This window comes from Agelaius phoeniceus, chromosome 17, assembly GCF_051311805.1.
Source record: "Agelaius phoeniceus isolate bAgePho1 chromosome 17, bAgePho1.hap1, whole genome shotgun sequence".
NCBI lineage: Eukaryota > Metazoa > Chordata > Aves > Passeriformes > Icteridae > Agelaius > Agelaius phoeniceus.
The window spans coordinates 14396473-14422788 of NC_135281.1; the positions used below are offsets into that span (position 1 = coordinate 14396473).

At 45.6% G+C, this 26316-nt stretch overlaps 1 protein-coding gene across 2 annotated transcripts in view; it reads right to left on the reverse strand.

The window, feature by feature from the left end:
- Positions 1–6978: 6978 nt before the first annotated feature.
- The window catches only part of TSHZ2 (teashirt zinc finger homeobox 2), a 213203-nt gene continuing 193865 nt past the window's right edge, over positions 6979–26316 (reverse strand). For both annotated transcript variants that reach the window (XM_077187272.1, XM_077187271.1), the window contains exon 3: positions 6979–15942. In XM_077187272.1, coding sequence (XP_077043387.1) covers positions 15941–15942 — 2 coding nt within the window. In that variant the 3' untranslated portion in view covers positions 6979–15940. The remainder of the gene's footprint in view (positions 15943–26316) is intronic.

Consider the following 26316-nt stretch of genomic DNA (forward strand, 5'->3'; position numbering starts at 1 on the left):
CCTTGCTTTAACAGAAGCAGCGCTGCTTTTGGGGTGAGGCCTTCCAAACGTGGGAGCCGATGGCCAAAAGGATGTGGACATGCCCTGGTGAGTCCTGCCTGGCCTGTGGGGCACAGCTGGGGTCTGGAGCAGCCCTGGGGTGGGGCCCAGGGGCCGGGTGGCCCTGCTGGAGGGGACAGCGGGTGCTGGGAGCGCTGCAGCGCCCTGAGCCCGCTCTCCCTGGTGCTGTCCCTGGCTGGGTTCAGATCAGCCACACAGAGCTGGCTCTTCTGGACAAGGCTGTGAGCTCTGCACGAATCCCAAACCCAGAGCAGCTCCAGTGCTGCCCGAGGAGGTGCTGGAGGTAAGAACCAGGGCAGGATATTCTGTGTGCTCGGTACCTGTGAGTGCCAGGCTCTGCTGCCTCTGAGCAGAACCTTGGGGTTTCAAACACTGTCCAAAACAGCCAAACTCCAGGGTGAGTGTTCAGAGCAGCATCACCAACACTTGTCTGAGGGCTCTTTCTCTCTGCTTTTAGCAAATTGCCCCTTCAGATCCATCTCTGACTGCTCTGTGTCCTGAAACTGCAAGGAAGCATCTCATTCTCACTTAGGAGGAAGAGCTAATATTAAACCAGCAAACAGTTTCTTCTCCCCCTTTGTGAAAAAGGAAAATATGCAAGTGCTTTCCCGAGCAGATTTCTCTGTTCATTTGCACACACTTGAGAAAAGTGCATTTAATTAGGATTAGCAAGTCTCTAAATTGCAGATGGTTCTCAGGGGAAAAAAATAGTTATGAGTGCATTCATGACATTAAAATCAGTACATTTAATTCAATTTCATCTTAATATTAATTCATAACATCTAAAGTAGTAGTTCCTCCTGCAGATATTCATATGATCCAGGATTAGTGGGGCAAATGAGATCTGGCAGTTCCAAACAGGCTGCAGCATGATTACCACGTGTAATTATGCAGATTGGGTAATCACGTGCTAATTGCAAGGATGCCCATTTTGACACGCAGGATCTGGAGTGAGGGTCAGGTGTGTGATAAGCTTTGGTTGGTTTGGAGTTGTTTGTTGGTGGACACAGAGTCCAGGATTGGGTCAGGGGTGAAGTACAGCAAAAATCAGGAATTAGGGGAGCAGCTGGAGCAGAATTCCACGGAGGAGGCCGCTGGGATGAGCATCACAAACACGGAATGCTCTGGGTCAGGCTCCCCGTCCTGAAGGATCCACAGGGGAAGGTGAGGTGTCCTCCCATCCCTCCCTCACTGCGGGATCAGCTGTGTCTGGGCTGTCCCAGCAGCTTTTTATCCTCCTGTGTGTGAGATCAAAGCACCCCAACCCACTCCAGCCCTTTCTGCAGGACAGGAAATCTGGGTTTTGGGAATCATAGTCCCTCTCCAGAAGTTTTTCCCCTTTGCTTCCCCTCCCTTTACGCCTTTTCCCAGCACTCAGAGCTCCATCCTGCAGCCTCCAGGAGCTCACCCGGGTTGTTTTAACACCTCCCAAATGTCCCTGAGCCTCCGGGGGATGCGGGGAGGTTCCCTGCGCTCCGTGTGTGCAGCATCCCGAGAGAATCCCAGCGCTCGGGGGCACCGGGGGCTCCAGGGGCCGGGAAAGGCTCTGGGGACAGCATTCCTGGTGCCCAGGCTCTGGGGACAGCATTCCCGGTGCCCAGGCTCTGGGGACAGCATTCCTGGTGCCCGGGCTTTGGGAATAGCATTGCCGGTGCCCGGGCTCTGGGGACAGCGTTCCCGGTGCCAGGGCTTTGGGAACAGCATTGCTGGTGCCAGAGGAAAAGCACTGGACCATCATTCCCGGTGCCAGGGCTCTGGAGCTCCATTCACGATGCCAGAGCAGGGCTTTGGCAACACCATTCCCAGTGCCAGGGCAGGGCTCTGGAGCTCTGTTCCTGATGCCAGGGGAAAAGCCCTGGAGCATCATTCCCTTGCCAGGGCTCTGCAGCTTCATTCCCATGCCAGGGCTCCAGAGCTCTGCTCCCAGTACCAGGGCTCTGGGGACACCATTCCCATCCCAGGGCTCCGATCTCCGTTCCCATCCCAGGGCTCTGGGATCTCCATTCCCATCCCAGGGCTCAGGGTCCCCATTCCCATCCCAGGGCTCCGGGATCTCCGTTCCCATCCCAGGGCTCAGGGTCTCCATTCCCATCCCAGGGCTCTGGGATCTCCATTCTCATTCCCAGGGCTCCGATCTCCGTTCCCATCCCAGGGCTCCCATCTCCGTTCCCATCCCAGGGCTCCGATCTCCGTTCCCATCCCAGGGCTCCCATCTCCATTCCCATCCCAGGGCTCTGCAGCCCCATTCCCATCCCAAGGCTCTGCAGCCCCATTCCCATCCCAGGGCTCCGGGATCTCCATTCCCATCCCAGGGCTCCCATCCCCGTTCCCATCCCAGGGCTCCCATCTCCGTTCCCGCTGCCCGGCGCTCCCTGCCCAGCGTTAGGTGGCGGTGTCGGCCAAGCAGCGGAGCCGGAGCCGCGTCCCCGCTTGCAGCGGGTCCCTGTAAATTCCCGAATTAATCCGGAATTGCACAAAAGCCGCCGATGAAGGCAGCGCAGCCCCCGCAGGAGGGAGGCTCTGACCCCCTCAATAATCGGGAATTGCGGCATCACCCGGAGCTCCAGGCACGGGGAGATGAACAGGAGCAGACCCGTCCATCCTGAAAGGTTATCCCTGATTTTCCCTCCTCTCCCCATCGATATATCCTGGAATGTGTTGCCAGCGAGCGGATTTAGCTGCTGGCAAACGTTATTTGTGCCTGCAGTTAATGAAGGGATGTGGCTGTGACGTGGGACACTTCAGCAGCACAGAACCTTCTGCATGAGCAGATTCAGCCACATAAATAATTGTGGGGCACACTGGCATTTAAAACTCATTTTGCTCATGTAAAATGTTTTCATTAATCCTCTCTGAAAGTCATGACCTAATTACTGATTTTTTGTCTTGTTGAATAATTGCAAAGAACTTTCCTGTGATTTCATCCCTTCAGTGGAGCAAGTGGGAAAGAGTGAACGGGCAGAGCCTGAGCTATCCATGTAAGCCAAGGAAACCACAGGCTCCTTGGTTTACTGATCATTCTGGAAAATCAGGAAAGAGCTTGCAATTAAAGCAAAAAAAAAAATTAAAAATAATCACATTTTGTCATGAAATATTATTTCAGTTTAGGGTAGTTCTGAATTTTTAATATATATATGTATGCTCTCAAAAGTCTAATTAAACATTGCTAAATAAAGTCAATCCGAGCAAACCCAATGAAATTTTAATGTCAAAGTTGAGCATAAATAGTTTGGGAAAAGAGAAGATCAGAACTGAGTGAAATGATAATTAATGCTGAAATACATTTTCACCAAACTTGATTTTATTTTTTTTGCCTTCTGTTCCTTTACAGCCCACACCCCCCAGAACCTCCTGGAAGCTCCAGGACATTTCCTGCCCCTGGGATGGCTCCTGCTCTCAGCTGGTGGCTCTGGCTTCTCCAGGGAACATTCCCAGGCCCAGTTTTGGGGTTTTTCCCCTTTGTGGGACACCTGCCCCGTGCTGGTGCTCAGGGAGAGGCTGAGGATGAGGTGGGCATTATTTCATTTCTGTTTCCTTCAGGTTTCCCTTCCCTTCCCTGGATTTCTGCTCTCCCTCCAGAGGTTCAAAGGTAATTGAACTCAGCATTTCTCTTCAAAGTGGGTCTTGTTAAAGTCTCTTTTGGCAGAACCTAAATCTGGGTCTTTGACATTGTGACAGAATCTGTTTTCAGGTTGAAAAATCTCATTCCTGATAAGATTTTGGGTTGTTTTCCTGTTTGACTCCAAAAGCCTGAGCTGATCATCTTTAAAGCATTAGCACAATTGCTTACAGATGGACTTTTCATATAAAAATGTGATTTCCCCCTTCTCCAACCAGGCATTATTGCTGTTTGCCTGGGCTCAGGGGCTGCTCCTTTTGTTAATTTAACCTCAATATGTTCTGGATGAGTTTAGCCAGAGCTATTGGTGTTTTATTAGCTTGGAAAAACAAGCAAACAAAATTCTTTAACACTTGTGACACTGTTCAGCTTTTGTCAGTTAAAGGGGAATATTGAATATACTGGTGCATGAAACGCCTTGGGTTTGGTTTTGGTTCTGGATTTTTATTTTTTTAAAGATTTGTTAATGATTTTTGGCACTGGATTTACAGAGCCCAGTCTCAGGACACCTTAATCCCACCTGAGCTGCCCCACACCACTGGCCTGCACACTCAGAAAGCCACATTGAGTGAATTTAGTTGTGAATGCTTTAAAATAAGAAATAAGTGATAGTTGGACAGCAAAAAGCACTTTTTGGTGGAGGGCATGAATGGTAACTGAGGAACTGTAGCTGTACTTGCATCATTATAAATTGAAGTTGAGTATTAATGTAAAGATGGCATCCATTTCTAAAAAAATAAATGTATTAAAGGTGGATTTCTGTGGGAAATCTGTTTTTTATGTGATTTAATGCTTCCTTGGTGCAGTGCCACCTGAAATGCCCAACCCCAGGGTGCACCCTGCTCTGCCTGGTGAGCACAGCTCCAGGGGCTGGGCTTGGAGAGGGCAGAGCCAACTGGGTCACACGGGAGGGGATTGGGATTGGGGTGGATGGGATTGGGGTGGGATGGAATGGGATGGGATGGATGGGATTGGGATGGGATTGGGATGGGATGGGATAGATGGGATTGGGATGGGATTGGGATAGGATGGAATGGGATGGATGGATGGGATTGGGATCACCCAGCCCAGGAACTCATCCCGGTGGGTTTGGGGCGTCTCCACAGGGGGAGATCCGTGCCCTCCCTGGGGCTGTGCCAGCTCTGCCCCCTCCACAGAAGGTTTGTGCTGGTGTTGAGGTGGAACCTGCTGGGTTTGGTTTCTGTTCCTTGTTCCTCATCCCACTTGTGTCCATCCCACCGTGCTCATCCCTCAGCCCATCCCTGATCCTCGTGCCCAGCTGTTCCTGGGCACCCCTGGGCAGCCCCTGGCAGCCCCTCCTGGCACTGCCTGGAGATATTTCCCTCTCTGGAGCCTCTCCCTCCCACCCCATGGTCTCAGGATGGTGTCACCCCCCCCGAGCTGTGTCCCCACCCTGGTGCCAGGCTCTGCTCCCTGCCTGCCCCATTCCCTGGGCTGTCCCCTTGTGCCCTGGCCCGGTGCCCTCCTGCAGCCAGGGGGTCCCTCCTGAGCCCCCAGCCCCTCTGCCAGGCCATTTCAATTGAAAAGCACTCAGCAAAGGTAGGCAGAATTAAATTTATTCCTGAATTGTTGAATAATGTAATATTCGTGTTGTACATAAAAGAATCACAAACCACCCAGCCTGATTTTCCTATGAAAACATTTAACTTTTATTAAATCAAGACAGTTTTGAGGAGCAGAGGAAAAAAAAATGAAAGCAAAAAACAACTGAAGCAGCTTTCAAAGCTGCCCTGTAGCCAAAACATCCATCTGAAAAGCTGAAGGGTTGATTTTATTTGTTTGTTTGTTTGTTTGTTCTTCTGCTGGAGTGAATCACCAATAATTAAAAAAGCAAAAATAAAGGGAGAGGAGGGAGTTCAACCCTTGGAATAAAGCAGAGCTGTCTCTGCAGGCTCTGGGAGCTGCCCCCAGCTGGTCTGGGGTCTCCAGGGCTTGGGAACGCTGTGCTGGGGCAGCAGGGCTCTGACACTGGGGGGACGGGGATCCCTGGGGATCCCTGGGGATTCCTGGGGATTCCTGGGGATTCCTGCTGGTCCCTGGGCATCCCTGGGGATTCCTGCTGGTCCCTGGGCATCTCTGGGGATTTTTGGGGGTCTTTGGGGATCCCTGTGGGATCTCGGTGGATCCCTGTGGATCTCTGGGGATTCCAGCTGATCCCTGGGCATCTCTGGGGATTTCTGGGGGTCTTTGGGGATCCTTGTGGATTCCTGTGAATCCCTGTGGATCTCTGCTGATCTCTGCTGATCCCTGTGGATCTCTGCTGATCCCTGTGGATCTCTGCTGATTCCTGTGGATCCCTGTGGATTTCTGTGGATCCCTGTGGATCCCTGTGAATCTCTGCTGATCCCTGTGGATCCCTGTGGATCTCTGCTGGTCCCTGTGGATCCCTGTGAATCTCTGCTGATCCCTGTGGATCCCTGCTGATCCCTGTGGATTTCTGTGGATCCCTGTGGATCCCTGTGGATCCCAATCCCAGCCCCACAGCCCAGGGATGCCACAGCCAGGTGAAATCCCCTCCCAGCCCAGCCAATTCCAGCTTTGTGGGGCACTGAAATCCTCGGGGTCGGGGCTGCAGGTGAGGCTCCCTGCAGGCAGGATTTGGCCCCGTCCCTGTAAAACATTCCTGAATTCCCCTCAGGGCCCTTGCAGGGAAGGGGCAGAGGACCCAGAGCTGGAGTTCAGCCAGAGAGGCGAGACAAAGCCCAGGGGAAGGCAGCAAACCTGTATTGGCAGACAGCAAGATGAATTGGATGATCTAATAGTCCTTTTCCATCTCGAAGTTTTATGATTCATTTGTTATTTTAGCCATCTATATATATTTTTTATTTTACCCTAGAGGGGTTTCTTGAAATGTGTGCAATATATTCCTTAAAAAAAAAAAAAAAAATCACTTTAGGAAGAGGAGAAGAGGTCAGTGTGGCAGGATCAGGGGCAGTGTGGGGTGTGTGCAGCACAGGGATGGGGTGGGATGGGCTGGGTGTGTCCCCAGCCCATAAATAACCCCACAGCCAGAGGAGGGAGAGGGGAACACTGGGAGGGACCAACGCAGCCTGGTGGTGTTGCTTTCACCCCCTTCTTTTTCTTACTTTAAATTATTATTATTGAGGGGAAAAGAGCTTGCAGAAATCCTGGGTGAGTTTTACTGAAACAGGCACATTCCTGTGGTTTTTTCACTCCCACAGCCTCTCCAGGTCAGTCTTTTTCTTTCTCTGCAGAGAAAGAAAGGCAAAAAAAAAAAAAAAAGAACGAAAGAAAAGAAAAACCCACACAAAAATCAATCCATCAAATGTCATTACAGATTTATTAAGCCTGATGTAGAAAGACTTTTAACAGTAACATCTTCAGAAAGCATAAAAAGAGCACTTCTGTTCAGTCTTGTGCTTTGAAAATCTAAATATATTTTTATCATATAAATAATTCTTTTCATGTTTTAAGTGCATCTGTTTTTTTTTCTTTTTTTTTTTTCTTCTTTTTTTTCCCCCTTTTCAAATTTCCATTTTACAATTGGCCAAAAAAACTGAAGTCTGCATTGACTGAAATGAAGCCATTTGCAAAGCTAATGATGTTGTGAAGCATGTCTGTGGTGAGCCATATCAGCTAGATTTCAGAAAGGTAGTTCAATGAGTGCAGCATTAAAATGAGGGACAGCCTCCAGCAAAATCATAATTGAACACACCCAAGTCCTTAATGTCTGCAGTTGGGTTTCCTGATGCAAATTACGATAACATTTCAGATGTGAGCAGTCGCTTTCCAGTAGCTGCAGTGGAAAAGAGACATTTTATGCCACAAAGGGAAGAATTACCATGTTTAAAAATGTAAATAATATATGTATAGAAACCTTTTTTATGGAAATGAGGCATTCAGGATTATGTGAACAGTTTGGGCTATTTTTTTTTCCTTTTAAACACAACAGATAAAGATGTGTGATCTATTATTCAGGGCTTTAATTACAGTTCTAAAACTGCAGTGATTTTATTAAAAAAAAAAATCCCTGGGCATAAAAAGTAATGTTTTCAGTGGGAAAGTTGAGGGATTTTTTTTTAATACAATGTGTTTACCGTGGTGAAAATACAGAACAAAAAAATCACCATGAATAGATTTCAATGCTACAAAATCATACACAGAAATACATCTTAAATGCTCTGGAATGCAGTCATCTTCCTGTAAATCAGAAAAGGCCTTAGATAAATAGGTTTGACCTGATTTAAATTTAATGAGATACATAGTCCTGATTGTTAATAATTGGTTTGGGGGAACCCAAAACAATAAAAGCAATAATCTCCTCTAGTATAAATTATACGAATTTATTTAGCAATCAACCGAAGGGGGTGTGGGGTGGGGGGGAAGGCCATTAACATTATCAATTTGTTTAGCTGAAGTTCGTTATAATAAGCAAATAATTGGAAGCCAAATTGCCAGGCAGGCTTGGAGAAAGCGATCCTGGGAAGACGCTGTGTGCGATGGAGCTCTGGGGCCGCTAGATGGTATGGTCCTCCCAGCAGAAAGGGCTTTTTCCATGCAAGGCCCATTCATAATCATCCAAACCAAGTGAAACATGGTTTTGATTAAAGCAGCCTGTTGGCTCAATAATCTCAGTAATTTTAAAAACATCCTTAATGTGGAAGAAGAACACTGCAATGTCAGAGATGGCCTTGGGGCCCATTATAAACAGCAACAAAATAAATAAGGAGAAGAAATGAGAGGTCATGAAAACAAAATTAAGCTAATGTTTCAAATTTTGACAATTATGAATTGTTCCTCCAAGAAGACATAAAAAAAAATTAATTCAGGCACTATTAGATAAAATACAAAGAGAATAATTGTACATGTATGAGTTTCCCATGGGACTAAGCATGCTTTAAAAGCAAAACTTGACTTAGATTTCCCCTCTTCCCCCCGCCCCCCTTTCTAGCCAGCAATTGGGCAGGTCTCATGCAAACACAGACTTTCTTCTCCGAGTTTCTCCAAAAACTCCTCTCTAATTCCTTTATGAGCCATTAAAAGATGAAGACCAAGAAAACAAACAAACAGAAATTACAAGCGTATTTTTGATGGAAAAAGAAAAATAATATCCCCCATTATGGACCTTTTTTTTTTTTTTTTTGTAGGAAACCGAAACAAGCAAATATAACAAAATCTGTGTTCATAACATGGCAATATAGTTAATATATACAAATATGTACAGTATAAAAATGCATCAAAGGCGCAACTTTTCATCCAAACAAGCTGCAGTGCCCAGGAGGAGCAGCTTGGCCCCCTCCTCTCTAAGTTACAGGCAATATGTTCTGTACAGCATGCACTGGGTACAAAATGAGTGCAGGAGCACCGAGACATTCGCCAGGGAAAGTCACCGCCAGCCCCTCGCGAGGGAGTCCCGTCTGCCTTGTTCATATAAAAAATGGGTTTAATCTTGCCTTTTTTGGCCATTTGGAGTATATACATTTGTGGGGTTTTTTTTAAAGAGAAATGAGCTTTTGATTCTTTATTTTCCTTATTGTTTTCGAAACAGGATCCTGACACCACGGGTCACAGGTGGAACCTGAGGATGCTGCCAACAACAAACGTGCGACGAGCGCCGGGGCAGAGCAAACCCAAATCCAAATTCACCAGAGTGGCCAGCTGTGCTCCATGCCTGAAATGGGGGTGGGTCCCTCCTGATTCGTGCTGGCACGATCCAGGTAACAAAACCCAAAACAAACACACAGAGTAAAAGACCAACAAAGGATTAAGAAGAGGTGCCCGAGCACGAGACAAAAGGGCGCATTGTAGCAGAGACATAGGACAGAGAATACCCTGAGCCAAATGAGAACTGTTGAGCTTGTCAGCGTTTGCAACCTGTATTGCACATTCCAGCATCTGCTGCGGGGTAGAGCCAAGGCCCTGCCCTGCACATCCTGCAGGTTCCTGCTGCCAGCAGTGCCCAGCTGCTGCCCCAGCCGCCTGCTCCTGCCGGGACGCACAAACACACCCACACCTTGTGCCCGTGTCTGAGGGTGCTGGGGAAATGTCTGTGTGCACCTGCATGTCCTCCTGCATACACACAGATATGCCATTCTTAAATGTTACCTGGACCAGCTTCTAAGGGAAAATATTGCCCCCAGACATCTCCCACGTTTCAGGCAGCTGGGAGGATGTGTGATGCTGTGTGGGGATGGGGAAAGCGTTCCTTGCCTTTAACATGGCTGCATTTTTGCAAGATGTTATTTTTGTTTTCTTCATGAAATACTGATCGTTTTTCCCCCTGCTATCTCATCTAAGGAATCTAATGAAAGAATTTGTTGCCTTTACTTAGATCAAAAAAGGAAAGGGAAAAAAAAGTTTGCTCAGCTCGATGGTGTGAAGTGGAGCTGTGTGATCCGCCAGGATTAGTGTTTAATCTGTTGTCTCAAACAGGGCTTTTTACAAAGGCCTAAAGACATTTCATGAGCTGAGAGAGATGATGAACTGGAAGTTTATTACTCTGCAGTTAAGTCCAATGGTACAGCGAGTTCACTTTTAAAAATACTCTCCAAGAAAATATTGTGCAAACATTTTGGTACAAGAAATAAGTGCTGTCTGAAACTTCATCTACTCTTCACATCTCTTCTGGCATAATGAGGGCAAAAAATCCACCACCAGACAGAAGGATACTGGGATGAAAATGCTTGCACTGGTTTAAAAGTGGTCCAGCAGAGGAAAAGGAGCTGTACCACTATGAAGTGCTTTATAGTGATACAGCTGGTGTTATTTTACACGCATGGTCACATCAATATCAAAGTTTTGCAATCACCTCCCTGACATGACTAAAAACCTTCTCAAGTGCAGGAGATTTATTTTGCCCGGAGCTACAGACTGAAGTTTGCTGGATTTGTTTTCAAAAATGCCTAAATATGTTCAGAATTTGAGGTTGGGACCACGAGGACGGCGTTTGGAGCTGGATAGACAGAGGGTAAATCTGCTGGATTTGAAAGGGTGGCTCTGGATTTACACAGGAATAAATGCATCCAGAATCTGGCCTCTGTTTTTCAGACATTGGATTGAAATGGGAGAGAAGTGGTTGTAGGGAGGATCAGGGGGGAGAATAAGAATTCTGAATTCTACATGCTTTACACTGCAGGAAATAATGAAGAAAAAAAGAAAACCCAGGAAGCATTTCTGGAATAACAACCCAGTGGCTCACCCAGGGCCACCAACAGGCTGATTTTGAGTTCAGGTGCTGACAAATTAAGATCTCATTGATGAAATGTAATTGAAATCTGCATTAGATTTAGATGCATGTCCTTTATTCTTTTGTTATGTTTAAAAATATTGCACTTGCTATGGTCCAAACTGACACAAATGTTCAAAGGTTGGACTCAATGGTCTTGGAGATCTTTCCCAACCTAAATGATTCTGTGACATGAAAAGGCTCTGTTTGCACCCACAATGTCCAACCCAAACTCTCCAGCACCATTATGAAAATGTTCTTAGTTCTAGTGAAATTCAGGAACTTCTTGCTGACCATTTCCAGCTGAGGACAAGAAAAGCTGTGACCTGTGGGACAAATTGTGATGGGGAGCAGAAAACCCAGGCGAGGAAAACCCCAGTGTCAGTGACCCTGCTGTGAAACCCAACGAGGAGCTGGTCTGGGGGCTCTGGGGTGGTATCCAGGAGTTACAGCTCCATAATTCCTAACCCAACTTCCTAGGAGCAGAAATGGCACGTCTGTGCTGGGAGAAGATGGGCACACACCAGTGGCACTTGCTGACAATCCATGGAAGTGGCTCTCTCGGTGCTCCTGCTTGGGGACAGATGGCCTTTAAAGCCTGCTGTAATTGCAAGGCATTGATCTGGAATCTGTGATCAATACTGTCTTTATAGAGAGAATTTTAAATATAAATTGCATCGTATATCTGTTGGTGAGGACAAAAGCCCTGTGTGATGGAGATCTCCCTCCACCAGCCCCGGAGCGACGATGGAAAATGGACAGGGGACAGCCCAGCCAGAGCCACCTCTTCAATCTCTGCCAAAAATCACGCTGCCTTCCTCATTCCCTGCTGTTCCTTACAGGTTTGATCCCAAAATAACACCCCCAGCATGACCCTGAGTGTCTGGGATGAGGCTGGATCAGGCTGTGGGGAACCAGCACAGCGCCAGTGTCCCCTCAGCAGCTCCTACAAAAACACCAATATTTCCTTTTCCTGGTCACCTGAGGCAGCTCGTTTTCCATGCCAATGCTGCACGGGTGCTTCCCAGTGGGAATATCCCTTTCTGGTTTAGAAGCTGAACCGTGGGTATGAAGTAATCAATAAATATGGCACTTTATCAAAACATGATTAAGAAAAGAAAAAGAGGCCAAAAATTAGGGAAACAATCCTGCCATTTGAATGCATGAGAGTTGGCTCAATAGCCTGTAAAGCTGGCTTGGAAGGCTTCACCCCCTATAGTGCTAATATATATTTATTGATTTTTAAAATGACTTTTTATATCCTCCCTGATCTCTAAAAAAGCTAGGGAGGTCAGTCTTGTAAATACTTTTACAAGTAGGTAATAAAACCCATAATAACTTGCATTGACAAGTAATTACTGGGCAGGTTTGTTAGCAGATTCTCAAAGATATTCTTTTAACCCAACAATTACTATTGTACTAATGACAGCCATTTTTAAAGTGAAGTGTCCTTCTCCCTCTCAGCTTAAGTAAAAAAAAAACCTGGAAAAAACACCTGAGACTGATCTACTGAAATTCTTATATATTAGGCCCCAAAGGGATGCTAATTACATTTCCCTGTTTTAAAATAGAACATTTTTTTTTTCTGGTGATATGGCTTATTTTGACATGGATGGTGGCAGGAAGGGAGCTCTGGTTTCTGAATAAATCTTTCAAAGCAGTGTGTAAGGGTAACAATTCTTCCTGCTTTATTTCAGTGCAAGAGCATAAACAGCTTGGATATGTGGCGTATCAATATGCCACTTGTTAATAAGTAAGGGCGTGAATCATAAATATTCGGCTGTTTGATCACCAGGCTTTTAATTAATGTTTTGATGATCTCCAATAAGAATAAAAGTCAGAACGATAGATATTGAGTAGCGACGACAGAGAAAAGATGCAATGATTTTTTTTGTGCTACCTGATTTATATGACAGAAAAACTATCAACTCATCCAGTTTCGTACAGAGAAAAGAGAGGAGAGACGTACATTTTCCCTTCTTTATATCGTATTGTAAAAAAAAAAAATAAAAATCACTTCATTCAAATGTGTACCTAAAATGTTCCCCGAGGACAGCGATGCAGGCAAAATGATCGAGCTTTAGCACCGTGTGATAAAGGTTTGTGGCCAGATTTTTAAACAGAGCAGCTGCTCCCACACAGTGAAGACTCCTGGGACTCCTGGCCTCCCTCAGGGGTTTTGGCCTCACCAAAATCTCCCCAAACCTTTGGAGCTCTGGGGTCCTGGTGGGGCTGTGAACCCTATGGTCACCCTGAGGGCACCACAAAGGCTTATTTCCTGCCAAAATTGAGCAGCTGGTGCCCCAGATAGCCCCAGCTCTGGGTGCTGTGGGCTGGCTGGGGACCCCAGTCCTCCTTTTTGTGGGAAGAGGCTCCCGAGAGCTCCTCGTGTGGGAATTCCTACAGCCTGGCCTTGCCACAGGTGCAAACCCCTGCATGGAGAATCCAATTAAAAACCAGCCAAACTCCCGGCCCTGACAGCACCAGGGCTGGGAGCTTCACTGCCACATGCTGCCAGCAGCCCAGTATTTTCTCTCTGCACCCAAAAGCTCAGGGAAAGGAGCCACACATGCAGTTTCTCCCCAGGTTGATTTTCTGCAGTGCTTGTGGCCTTTGGGTTGGCACCACAGGCCCCACCTTGTGCAACTTCACCTCATAACTCTGGCCTAGGCTGTGCAATTTAACAGCTTCTGAGGAGCTCGATGCTAATGCATTGATTTTGCTTTAATAGAATTTTGTTGTCGATGGCCGGTGCTCAGCACGGTGCAGGCTTCAATCTTAACCCATCTGAAGGCTCTGCTCGTTTCCAGTTGAGCTCCGTTCATTTCCAGTTGAATAGGTTAAGCAAAGACAGACCTCACTGTTCTCAATTCACTTTATGATCCTCCCATCATAAAAAATAATATCAGCACCTTGCTTTTCATGTCAGAACTACATTTGAGCTGCTATTCCCTATGCCCATGAGTAAATCCCATAAAAGCCGCCCCGTTGTACTGTCGCTATTTTTCCTTGTGGATGATTGATTGATGGATGAGTGCTGACACTTCAATGAAGCTATTTCGACTGCCATCTCAATCCGATGATGTGAGGGGTATATTTTCTGTCCATGCCTCATTACTTCAGAATGACATTCCTGGAACTTCATTTACTTTTTCCCTCCTTCCCTCAAGCGCCATATTTTTTCCCATCTAGGTTATGCATGCCATAAAAAAAGCAATTTGCTATTATATGTGGCATAAGGGCAACACTTTCCCTAGGAGGTAAATAAGAAGGGCCTTTTTTTCTCCTCCATGTTGAGTTTAGGGATCATGTCAAAATTTCCCAAGCAGTGCCAAAACAGGCCCTTCTGCACAGGCCACAGGGAATGCAGGGAACGTATTTAGTCTGATTTTGTGACTGCTGCACTTCAATTATATCCTTGAACATCGTGAACAAAACAACAGGAAAAGACACTCCAAAGCCCTTTCTGATTTGAGAAAGAGCCTCTTCTCCACTTGTGCCTCGCATACTTTGAATATTTCATTTGCCACGGAATAGCGATTTACAACTTGATCCAGACTTATTTTTCCTTGGAGAATAGGGGAAGTTCATCGTTAAATGCAGAGATGGATTTGTCTACTGGAGGTTGTTGTCTCTGAGCGAGAGCAAGCAGGGCTGCGCCTGGATTTCCAAGCAGTGCACTAGGAACAGTGGGACTCGTGACATTGGCATATCCTGGAAGATTCTGGGAGTTGACTTGGGACCCGATTTTAATCTGTGTAATACAGTATTCCCGTTAATAATAATGTATAATTAAGACATCCGTTAAAAATCCATAACGTTAATTTAATGGAGAAAATCTAATACAGTTCTATTGGAATTTTTACGTTAAATTAACTTTAACGGGCTTTTAATGGATGTCTTAATTAGATCTCATTATTAACGTGAATATTCCACAAATTAAAATTGGGCCCTCGAAGTTTTAATGAAAAAAGTTACAAGCACAAATTTGAAATTGCCATTTTTGTAGCCCCCTTCTCCCAGGTCGGGGTGGGTTTGAAGGCACGGCCGGCGGTGCTGGCCGGGCCGGACAGAGCTCGGACACCAGATTCTGATCCCAGTGTTGGTGGCACAAATCCAAATTCACTCTGTTGACCACAACAGGGTTTCAGATTTACGCTCACCTAACTGAGAAAGGAACTCTACTTTTATTCTTTTATATCTATATATAGATATTTATATAGTGATATTTATATATAGATATATCTATATTTATATAATGTTCAATAATCTAACAATAGTACTTTTGTTTAAAAATCCCTCCATCCCATATGTCTCGTCATAAACCGTAATGGAGATTTAAATATATATATATATCTGAGGAATAAAACAAACTGAAAATAATCCATTTCAAACAAATCTTTGGCAGCAACATGGTTAAGCATAACTATTTGAACAACTTGCACAGAAGATTAACATTGTTCAGAGGTTTTTTGGCTCAGAATCTGTTTTAACTTAATAATTCTTGTACTTACTGTGATGTATTGATCCCTAGTGCAATGACTGGATTGGGCAACCCAGGTGCAACAGTAATAGCTGCACAGAATAGAAACATTTCCTTTAGACAAACTATCCCAAAGGGGTTATAAATAGGAAATGGACATTACCATGAAAAGTAAAGCTTCCAATGTGACTGCATCTTGTGTAGCACACTTGGACATTAAACTATGAAGAATTTTTTTTTCCTGTCAAGTGTTACAAATTGACGAAATAAGTACATCAATGTTCTCAGTCATTATCTTACTTCAGTGGCACTTTGTTTTAGTGACAGCAAAAAGGGACAGTGGAGACCAGACAGCCCCAGTGCAGTTTATCAATGAAAATCTAATATCGTCCATAAGCAGGGGAGTGGAAATCAATACTTCATTACCAAATTGTTAGTGAGGATGAAGAAGAATAGCAGGAGTTTTTTGGCAGCCTCCTCGGTCCGGGTTGCTGTGAGTTCAATGTCAGGGCCGCGGTGGCGAGCGGGGCCGGGCGCGGAGCTGGGCTGGAGAGCTGGACTAAGGCAATCGTCCTGCAAGCACAACAACAACAACAACACAGCCACAGTTACACGGTCTGCAGCTCACAGCCACACCTCTGAGCAGGCACTTCCAGCCATGGAAATGTCTGCAAATCAGCTCTGCTTCATTCTGTGCACCCACAGGCTCACAACAAGCCAGGGCACACGAGCGTGGGCGGAACCCTGGCTCCACAACCATGGAACCATTCAGTGGGTGAACTCCTGCTGGTGCTGAGGCTCTGCCTGGTCACTGAGCCCCTTACTCTGCTTCTTAAACTTGGAGTTCCTTCCTGCAGCCAGCCCAAGAGCAGGCTCTAAAATCCTCGTGGAGAGTTGGACATCTCAGTACCCACACAGTGTCTATTACCCCGCTACTCCTGCATTATTCCTACTTGTTGTGGCACCTCCCCAGCATTAAAAACCATCTTCCAAATGACCTTTTCCATCCTGCAGCTGCTAAAAGTGCTAAGTGACTCAAGTTGTGAAGCTACTGCTACACAGAGACAGAAGGGGCTTGTTTTATTTAATTTCAAGATGTGGGTTTAAAAGTTCAGCCCAAAGTTGGGCTCTGCTTTGCTTATAACCTGGGAGAAAGATACTGAGGAAAGCAGTAGAAAAAAAACCAACTGGAAAAACAGGGTGAGAAATGAGGCAGGCAATAAGTAGAGTGAAAGTCAATCTGGAGAGAGCACAGGGAAAAAAAAAGAGCTGCAGCGGGCAAAGAAATATGTTACTGAAAAATATATTATCTGTTCAAGGCCATGGCTATTTCAGCAAACACAACTCAAATCCTGCAGTGTGTTCTCTGTGTTCTGGCTAAATCAACTGGAAATTCAGTAGCAGCTTTATTTAAAGTAAAATAAACTCAGCTTTTCAAAAAATTCCACATGAAAACAAAAAAGTCCATTGACTTCATGCTAGTTAGTTTATAATTTGGTTTGGTTTACAATATCTTCACCTTTTCAGTTTTCACAGTGATGCTGAGTTTTGCATTGGCAACCCAGACCTGCTGTGGAGAAACTGTTGGAAGGGAAGAGGAGGTTTTGGCAGCTGAATGTAGAGACTTTTGGCAACTGAGGATGCATGGAAGTCAGTCTGAAATTGTGGTGAATACCTTGGATCATTATTCCCACTTAAAAGATATTAAAAGCAATCCATGTTGACACTTTAAGATGTTGCCTTTAGGTTTCAGAGGTAACAATCCAGAGCAATTCTCACTTTGCAAAGCTATTATTTTTCACTGCAAAAGGGCAGAGCTGTGCCAGTTTACACCGTGCTCAAATCTTAAAGAAATCCAGAAGCATTGCTATTGTAGGGCTTGGGGCTGACACACAGCAATGCTGCAGCCAAATTCTCACTGTGGGATCACCTCTGCAAACGATCCAAGGGAGACTGGGGTTGGAAGAGGCACTGGGCTTTACCCTTCCCAGAGGCCTCCAGGATGGAAAACTCCCTGTGACATCCCAGCTGAGTCCTGCCTTGGGTCATACCAGGCCCTGCAGCATCTGTGTCCCTCATGGAGGTGGGACACAGGCACTGTGGCTGTGGGGAGGGACACTGGTGACCCAGAGAGAGCAGGAGTGGTGACCCCTCACTAGGTCAACCCTGCCTCCAGAACATCGTTAGAATAATTAAGCCAAATTAGTGTCACTGAAAGTGCTAAATCTGGGAAGGAGTCTTGAAGTGACTTCAGAGCACTGGTTGCCTGCCAGTGGGAAATATTTATAAAAGCTTGGTTTGGAAAAATGAAAAGCCAAACTCCTGCCTCCTTTTCTTTTTGTGCCATTGTGAGGAAAACCCTGAGACTTTTGAATCAGCATAGCCCTGGTCACTTCCCTGCCACAGAACAACACTGAGGACGCTGTTAGCCCTGGGCAGACACTTCAGAGGCACATTGGTCAGAGGGAAGGTCCATGAGAAACTCCTCTGGCAACAAATAAACTTTTGAGGCTCAGTGTCCACCTGCCTGACTAATGGTAACATCTGTGCACAAGTCAAATCAATTGGGACTTGGCATTGATTTCCACAGGATAAGTACTTCACCCCGAAGGTCCTTTGGCCAACTGAAGTCTCCATCCTTGTGGGTTTTGTTTTTTTTTTTTTTTATTTAATTGATACTACTGCAGGCTGGGACAGGACTTTGGGAAATTAATTAGTGTGAGCCCTGATCAATAAGGGTCATAGTTTATGTATTTCATTATCAAGTCTGTAAGAGATTCAGGGAGTTTGTGGAGAGCTTGTCACCTGCAGTCAGGGCAGAGCAGCCTGCACATTCCAGCAGCTCGTGATGGGCAGAGTCTGGTGCTTCCTGGGCATTTGCTGAAATGTAGCTCCTCCTGTGCCATAAAGAAAACTCCATCATTTAAATCCTGTTCTGAAAACATGGCTGAGGGTGTTCATTATACTGGTGTCTCGTACAGCATATGTGAAATATCAGTTGCAGATACTGAAGCTTTGCTTTTATTTAACACTAATTATCGAGCCATCAACAGATGTAAAAAGCCGTATCTATTTTAATGCGGATGTGTCAGGACTCAACATTCCTCCTCACAGCCTCCTTCCCTCTCCTTGTCCATGGCACAGCTTCCCTCTGCTCATCCCAGCACTGCCAGAAAAACACAGCTGTGAAACCTCGGAAATGGGAGCTCTCAAACACGTCTGCAGCCCCAGACAACCGTCAAGTGTGTGTCAGCAGCTCGTGGCACGCCAGGCCTGGCGCTGACAGCGGCACTGCCGGGCTGGGCTGGGCTCCTGGGGCTCCCACAGCTGAGTTGGGCCTAGCTGGGCTGGGCTCCTGGGGCTCACAGAGCTGAGTTGGGCTCCTGGGGCTCACAGAGCTGAGCTGGGCCTAGCTGGGCTGGGCTCTTGGGGCTCCCAGAGCTGAGCTGGGCTCCTGGGGCTCCCAGAGCTGAGCTGGGCTCCTGGGGCTCCCAGAGCTGAGCTGGGCTCCCAGCTCTCACAGCAGTGCCCAGCTCACTTGCCACACCCCAGTGCCTCTCTGCTCTCTCCTGAGTCCCCTTTTCTCCCTGGCCAAAGGCCACACCAAGGGCGCAATGTGGCCTCCTGGGGGTTGCCCATCATGGGAGGGTTCTCAAGTCATGGAATCCCAGAATGGTTTGGGTTGGAGGGACCTTAAAGCTCATCTTGTTCCACCCTTCCACACCTTCCACTGTCCCAGGGTGCTCCAATCCCTGTCAAGCCTGGCCTTGGGCACTGCCAGGGATCCACAGCTGCTCTGGGCACCTGTGCCAGGGCCTGCCCACCCTCACAGGGAGGGATTTCTTCCTGACATCTCACCTAAATGTCCCCCCTTTTAGTTTGAAGCCCTTCTCCCTTGTCCTGCCTCTCCAGTTCCTGCTGAAGAACCTTTCCAGCCTCCCTGTAGGCCCTCTCAGATCCTGGAAGGTGCTGTGAGGTCCTTTCAGCATCTGAAGTCCTTTTCTTGGGGATTGCTGTCACCATTTGATTTTTGGGTTCTGCCACCTCCTCAGTGGCCCAGGCTGAGGTGGGATGGAACTCCAGAGCCAGGCAGATGACAGCAGCTTCATGTATTTATAATGTCTTCTCTGTATTTCCATATCTTTGCTAATATCATTTTACCAGCTCCTATTTATGCATTGGGATAACAAAAACGACAATATTCCTCTGTGATCCACCCACCACAGTCCATGGGAGCCTATGGATCAAAACTTTTCCAGGCTGCAGCTGTACCTATCACAATGAATTGCAGGACTCTTTAAAGGCCACATAGCAAGACACAGACAGGCCCTTTGTGGTTACCAAACATGTTATCTCTAGATGTCATTTCTGACCTACTTTTGCTAGATTTTTGCAGCAGCACAAAATCTGTTCCTTAAAGAACCATGCCACATACACAGTACCTAGAAAGGGGGAAACAGCAAATCTGGATATATTTTATTTCATTTAGGACTCCTCTCGCCATGAATTACAATGTTACAGGCTCTAAACGCCTTCTCGTTACCCATAATTATAACTAAAATTATATCAATCTAAACAGTAACTACTGGAATGATTCATCCTGATTGGGAGGAGCATGCTCCCTGGAGTTCTGCCTGCCCATCCATTTTAAAGCCTCGTGGCAGGAATAGCTTTCCAGAAGGTCATTTAACAGCACATTAAATAAATAAACAGAACATATTTGCTTCAGCAAACACTCTCTAATAGGATGGGAAAACACTTTGGGAGAGGTAGGAATAACCCTCAGGAAAACCAAACCTTTCAGTTCCCACCTTGCTGTGGTGCAGCACCCAGTCAAAGGCAGGCAGAGGCTCCATGTGATGCAGGGACAATCCCTCATGTCCTGCACACTGAAGGGTCCCACAGCCCACCAGGGACAATCCCTCATGTCCTGCACACCGAAGGGTCCCACAGCCCACCAGGGACAATCCCTCATGTCCTGCACACTGAAGGGTCCCACAGCCCACCAGTGTCACCAGCAGGTCCCTGCAGCAGCCACCAGTCTGTACATTCACCATCAGCCACACCCAGAGGGAAGTGTGGAAAACGTTTCAGATCTGAGTTTGTGGGAGTGGGGGGCAAGAGGAAGGAAATGTGGGCTCTAACTCGGCTCTTTCTGGGGTGTGTCTGCCTGAACACAGAGTTAATTGCTGTAACACCCAGGTGGGAGAGTTCAGACCTTGCCTGGGATGATGCTTTTCCCCCATTGTTTGGAGTTTTGCAGGGAGCTGATTGAGCAATGGTGCAGGAGGGACAAGGAGCTCAGTCCTGAAGGAAGCCAAACAGAAAGATGGGAAGAGACAATTTTCTGGAGTGATAGGACAAGGGGGAATGGCTTCCATCTGCCAGAGAGGAGGATTAGATTGGATATTGGAGATTTAGACTGGATATTCTTCCCTGTGAGGGTGGGGAGGTGCTGCCACAGGTGGCCCAGAGAAGCTGTGGATGAGTCAGACACAAAACTGGGGCTGCAGCTCCCCGCAGTTCCAGAGAGACCCAATGGAATCCTGGGCTGTTGGAAAGAGGGGAATTTGTGCCACCTGTGTAGAGAAAGGCCAGGAATTCACCCCTGAGCCCAGTATGAGGTGACACAGTGACACAGAGCACGAAGGGGTGACATTCACCTGGTCCCCCAGGTGTGTCTGGAAGAATCACGGACTTGGAAAGAGGAAAAAAAAAATACAGGGAACATTTAACTTCTATTTCTTCCTATAAATAAAGTATAGCCATCAAATCACAATGTATTTAAGAGCACATGTTATTGACAGCCTATTCTTGGAGGGGGAAAAAAAAAAGTGGATTTTTTGGCAAAGTTTCCTAAAGATTAAATTGTTCATTGTACAGGGCACCATCTGCCCTTGGAGAGAGATTTAGTTGATGGCAGCTGCAACCAAAGTGTGGAAGATAAAGCTGAATTTCTGGTTTCTTTTCAACTAGCAACTGTCATTACAGGTCACATGCAAACTGTGCCATTTTCTGTGACAAGCAGGTTCTGTAGGATTGGGTGCTTGCTACATTTTAAAGTGCCACCTGTAAGGATCCCAGCCGAGAAACAGCTTTTTTTTTTTTGGAACACACCTTGCAAAACGTGAATTTACAGCACATAAGACAAAGCAATTATGGACCATCCATCTGGCCAAGGGCTGTGTGTTCCAGACCCAGGTGCACGGGGATGGAGGTGAGGAGGAACTCATGGGCCACCCAAAGGTGCATCCCTCAGTTCATTTGGGTGCTTAAAAAGGCTGAATCATCTGCAAGAATTCACTCAACTGTTGCATAATCCACAATTGCCTCCCTGTGCTCATTGGAGTGTAATTCTCCCTGAGATTAAACCCCACATTTTTTAAACCCTGAAGAGAATTTCTAAATCACCAAACCAGGGGCTGCTGTGGGTGGGTTTTTCCTCAGCCCCACCTCTGAGCTGTGACACTGAAATATCTCAACTCACTGTGAGGCAGCAAAGGCCACTTGACAGTGGGGAGATGCTGATTTGTCTCTGCACTCTGAGTTACTTAAATATCACACAAACCTCGTCCTGGCTGCAGCAAACCCCTCCAGCAGGGAATCTGTACCTCCTCCCTCTCCCCAGAACACTTTCACAGGAGAATGATGTTCCCTTTCTCCTCGGAACAAAACGGGAGGGGAGAAGTTAAGAGCACACTGGTAGATTTTATTAGGACTAAGAAACAAAGCAAAACAAAAAAGCAAACCCAAAGCTCTTCCCTTTCATCCCTGCCTTGCTATGAAAATGCCTTCATATTTGCAGGCTTGCTGACAATATTTCAGGATGGTACATCACACACCGTCTCGTCTGGAACAGCAGACATTGTCAGTGCTGGGAGACAACCACTCTCTGGTTTGTACTTCACAAAGATTCTCTATAAAGCATTTCTATAGAGGAAAAAAAAAAAAAGATTTTTGAAATTCGTGAGTCTCTCAGCCTTTCAGACAAGGATGAGTTCTGGTTAATTTTTTTCTGATGATTTCCACGTTTTCTGCAAGGGAAAACAACAGCTACCATTGCCTTAAGACAGACTGAACTAGTTGTAACATGCCTAGATATGAGATTCTTTTTTTATGTGAAAGAATTTGCAGGACATAAATTCTTTGTTCTTAAGTTTATCCCGTTCAGTTTAACTTGTTGGCCTTCTCTCCCATTTTATCACAGTAGAAGGGGATCATGTTTTGAAATAAAAAATGCTACCGTTGGTGGCTTTTTAACCAATCTGCTGTGATTAAATCCGTGCTTTTGGATAATAAGATTATTTTAAAAATATTTTAAATATTTGTATTTTTATTACTTTATATTTAAATATTTTAAATATTATTTTAAATTATTGTTTAAATAAAGGCTTTGCCTTTCTAACATTATTTTTATTGCTCATGATTATCTTTGCTCATTGATTATTTTTAATGCTCATGATGATATTACTCATCATTTCAGGTGTCAGTGCCTCTGATGGCTCCATGGTGTGCCCAGACCATCCAAGCCAAACCTCCCTGGGAAGGCTCCCACTTCCATGTCTGCTGTTGCAGAACAGAACCACACTCAGGCCCTGCTTTTCCCTTCCTCCTTCCACATCTGACTGAGCCCAAATGCTTCCGGGACTGGGGCCTTTAAAGAGACATCCAGAAAAATGTCACATTTTTGAGACTCTGCCTGTTTGGGTTCCTTTTTGCAGAGAGCATTAGTGGGTAGGAGAGGAAGCTGCTCCTGTGAATTAGTGTGGGATCTGCTGCTTTCTCCTTTCTTTGTGAGGAAGCTCTTAAAACACAAATTCCCACCTTAAACCGCAAACGGGCGCGAGCTGCGAGTAAATCACGGGCTCCGTGGTGCCAGAGCTGCACATGCTCTTCTGCTGCTGATTTGTCTACAAAATATATCACATGCCAGTTACTTGAATTAGGATCATGGGGAGAAGGGAATCATTAGAGAGTAGAAGAAACTCTAACACATAAAGAAAACTTATCCGTTTGTCTCCTCAGCGCCGCCTGTTTTATTTCCTCTTCAGGCGCTGACAGCACTGATGAGGCAAAGGATGCTGTAATCCTGAGCGATTGCTTTGGGGGAGCATCATTAGGGCTGGAAGGGTTTGATACAGCGAGAGCTCTGCGTTTCCAGCCCCTTTTCCTCGGTCACTTGGCATTCTTGGGCGGTGCTGGAAGGTGGAGGCACAGCCTGGATCGGGTATTTCCCTCCTGGAGCCCTTTCCTGAGTGCCTTGGAAAGCCAGGTAAATTAGACTTGGAGAAAGGGACACTGCATCTTTGAGTAATGAGGCTGGGAAACAGGGAACACATTTTCCACTAGCTCATGTCTCACTGTATGGCATTCTGATTTCCTGACACTTCATAATAAATCATTGCTTATCACTCACTTGGGAACATAACATGGTTCAAGTTAAGATTCGTTAGTGATTGTAAAGAAGAAACATGAATTGCTCTCTATCAGGGCTTTTTGATCATCTTTCTGTCCACTGCAGGCGTTTTTTTAATCAGAATATTTACAGGAGCCATTGTCTAAGGCATAAATAAAAAGGAGGAGAAGAAAATATGAATAATGAAAATGAATTTATTTGTCTTATTTATGTGTTTATGTAAACATTTGGCAATTGCTTTGCACAGCAGCTTGTATTCAGTGTCATGGGCTGCTGCACCAACATAAGTTTGTAAAGCTGGGATTTTAAATATATATATACCTCAGTGTGTGTCTATAAAAATACCCTAAATGCCAATACGTTCATTTTCTGGAGAAGAAGGTTCTAGCAAGCACATCCAGAGCCTGTTTGCCCTTAGGATGGCTTCCACAGGCAAAAGAGAGGCTGATCCTGGTCCTGCTGGCCCATCTTGGAGCAGTGGGAGTGGAAACCTCAGAGGCTGAGTGGCTCTAATGGGATGAGACTGGGATGTTCCCTGCAGCCAGGGGTCCATCAAATCTGGAAAACAGGGATTCACTTCAGAATAAGGGATATCTGAGAGGTGGAACAACCTTCCTACAGCCCTGTCCCCCCAGTGAGCTCAGGGATGCAAATCCTGAGCTTGGATGGGTCAGGAACTGGGGAAGGAACAAGTGAAAGGTGGAGAGGAATGGCCTCAAGCTGTGCCAGGGGAGGTTTAGGTCGGATGTTAGGAAAGATTTCGTCCCCAAAGGGTTGCTCAGCTCTGGCAGGGTTGCAGTTCCCATCCCTGCAGGGATTCAACAGCCATGGGCATGTGGCACCTGGGGACATGGTGGCCTTGGCAGTGACAGGGAATGGTTCAACTCCAAGCTCTGAGGGCTCCAAGCTCATTTCTTTTCCAACCAAAATGATTCCAGGAGTCCATGAATTCAGCTCTGTATCCAGGCAGTTCTCTGCCTTCCCTGACCTTCACTGGATGGAATTTTTTCTGCAGTCACAACTTTTTCCTCAGCAGTTTAGGGAGAGGGCTGAAAAGCTGATGGGTTTACAGATGGTGTCAGTAGTGCTTTAGGGGAACTGGGAATTTTGTATAAAAAGACCTAAAAGCTGAAAAAACGGGAGCTTACTTAAAGAACTGTAACAAATATGCAGAAATATTTCACAGAAAGAAAAAATAATTCTATTCCTTCCCTTGTTTTACAAATAGTTCTCCTTTAATTTCTTTCTTTATCTTTTGGGTCTGATTGTGGGAAGTACCTAAAACTTTGGGCTAACCCGAGAGAAATCAGATAAGGGAACTATTTGCTGCAACTATAGCTTTGATTATTCCCCCTTCAGTAATTTGCTTTTTACTACATTAATCAACGATATAATGTGTCATTTCTACTGCTCCCTGGCTGAATAATTTCCAAAACTACAAACAGCTTTCAAGATAGTTGCCAGACAGGCGCAAATTAATACTTTCAGAAATTGTTCCTAGAAATATTCCCATGAACAGAAGCTTTCACACCCTCTATTTGTGTAAAGACTTGGCTCAAAAAAAAAAAAAAAGCCAAATGATTATTTTAGGCAAATTCTTGCATATAATTTTTTCTGGTTTTATATATATTTCTATCTAATATTTATAAAATATCTGCAGTTTAGAATAAGCAGCCTTGGGAGACAAGATGGCAGTGGAAGTCCATATGGAGTTAACTCTTTGTAGGATTAATTTAGTAGTTACAAAAAGGAGGGATCTGATTGCTTTCATTGAGGCAAATAATCCCCTTGATTTGTGGGACAGCTTGAGGAAAATGGCACCCAACCCAGGGATTGTAAATCCAGCTGCCTGATCCAGCTGATCTTCCTCACAAATTCCAATACTTATGGCTACTCCAGCCTCTGATCCCCAGCCTGCTCTCCTAAACTCAGATTTCCTCCTGGTGTTCGTGGCCCCAGGAAGTGCCTGTAAGACTTTGCCTCGTGCTCAGAAAACCCCAAACCCTCTACCAGAAATGTGTTATGCACAAAAATGTGAAATCCCCCCAGTATCAAATTTTTAGGAGAAAAAAAAATTCCTTTTGGTAAAGCACAGCATTGGATGTATTTATTATATCTTACTTTTCACCTACTACCACAAGATGATTAGAGACAAGAATTAAACCCCTCAACTCTTGACCAAGGAAAAAACCATGGTTTTTCTAATATATCTGAGCCAGGCCCTGAATCTGCACTCACTTGAAGTGGTGTAGTGAATGGGAATATTCTCCATTTATTTTGGTGTACACTAAACTGGAATTTTTGCCCCATAAGCTTCCTGTAATTTTTATAAGTGGAACTGCCTTTGTCAGCATTCCTAATATTTCCTATGGATATGGTATTAAAAATCAGCACATTTGCCCTACAATCTCACGTTTTTATCCTTAAGAAATGAGGACTTTTGGTAGATTTTTGTTGTTGTTGTTGTTCTCTCTTTCTGCAAGAAAATGGCTTAATAAAAATCTCAACCAGAGGCTGGAAGGAGACGCTCT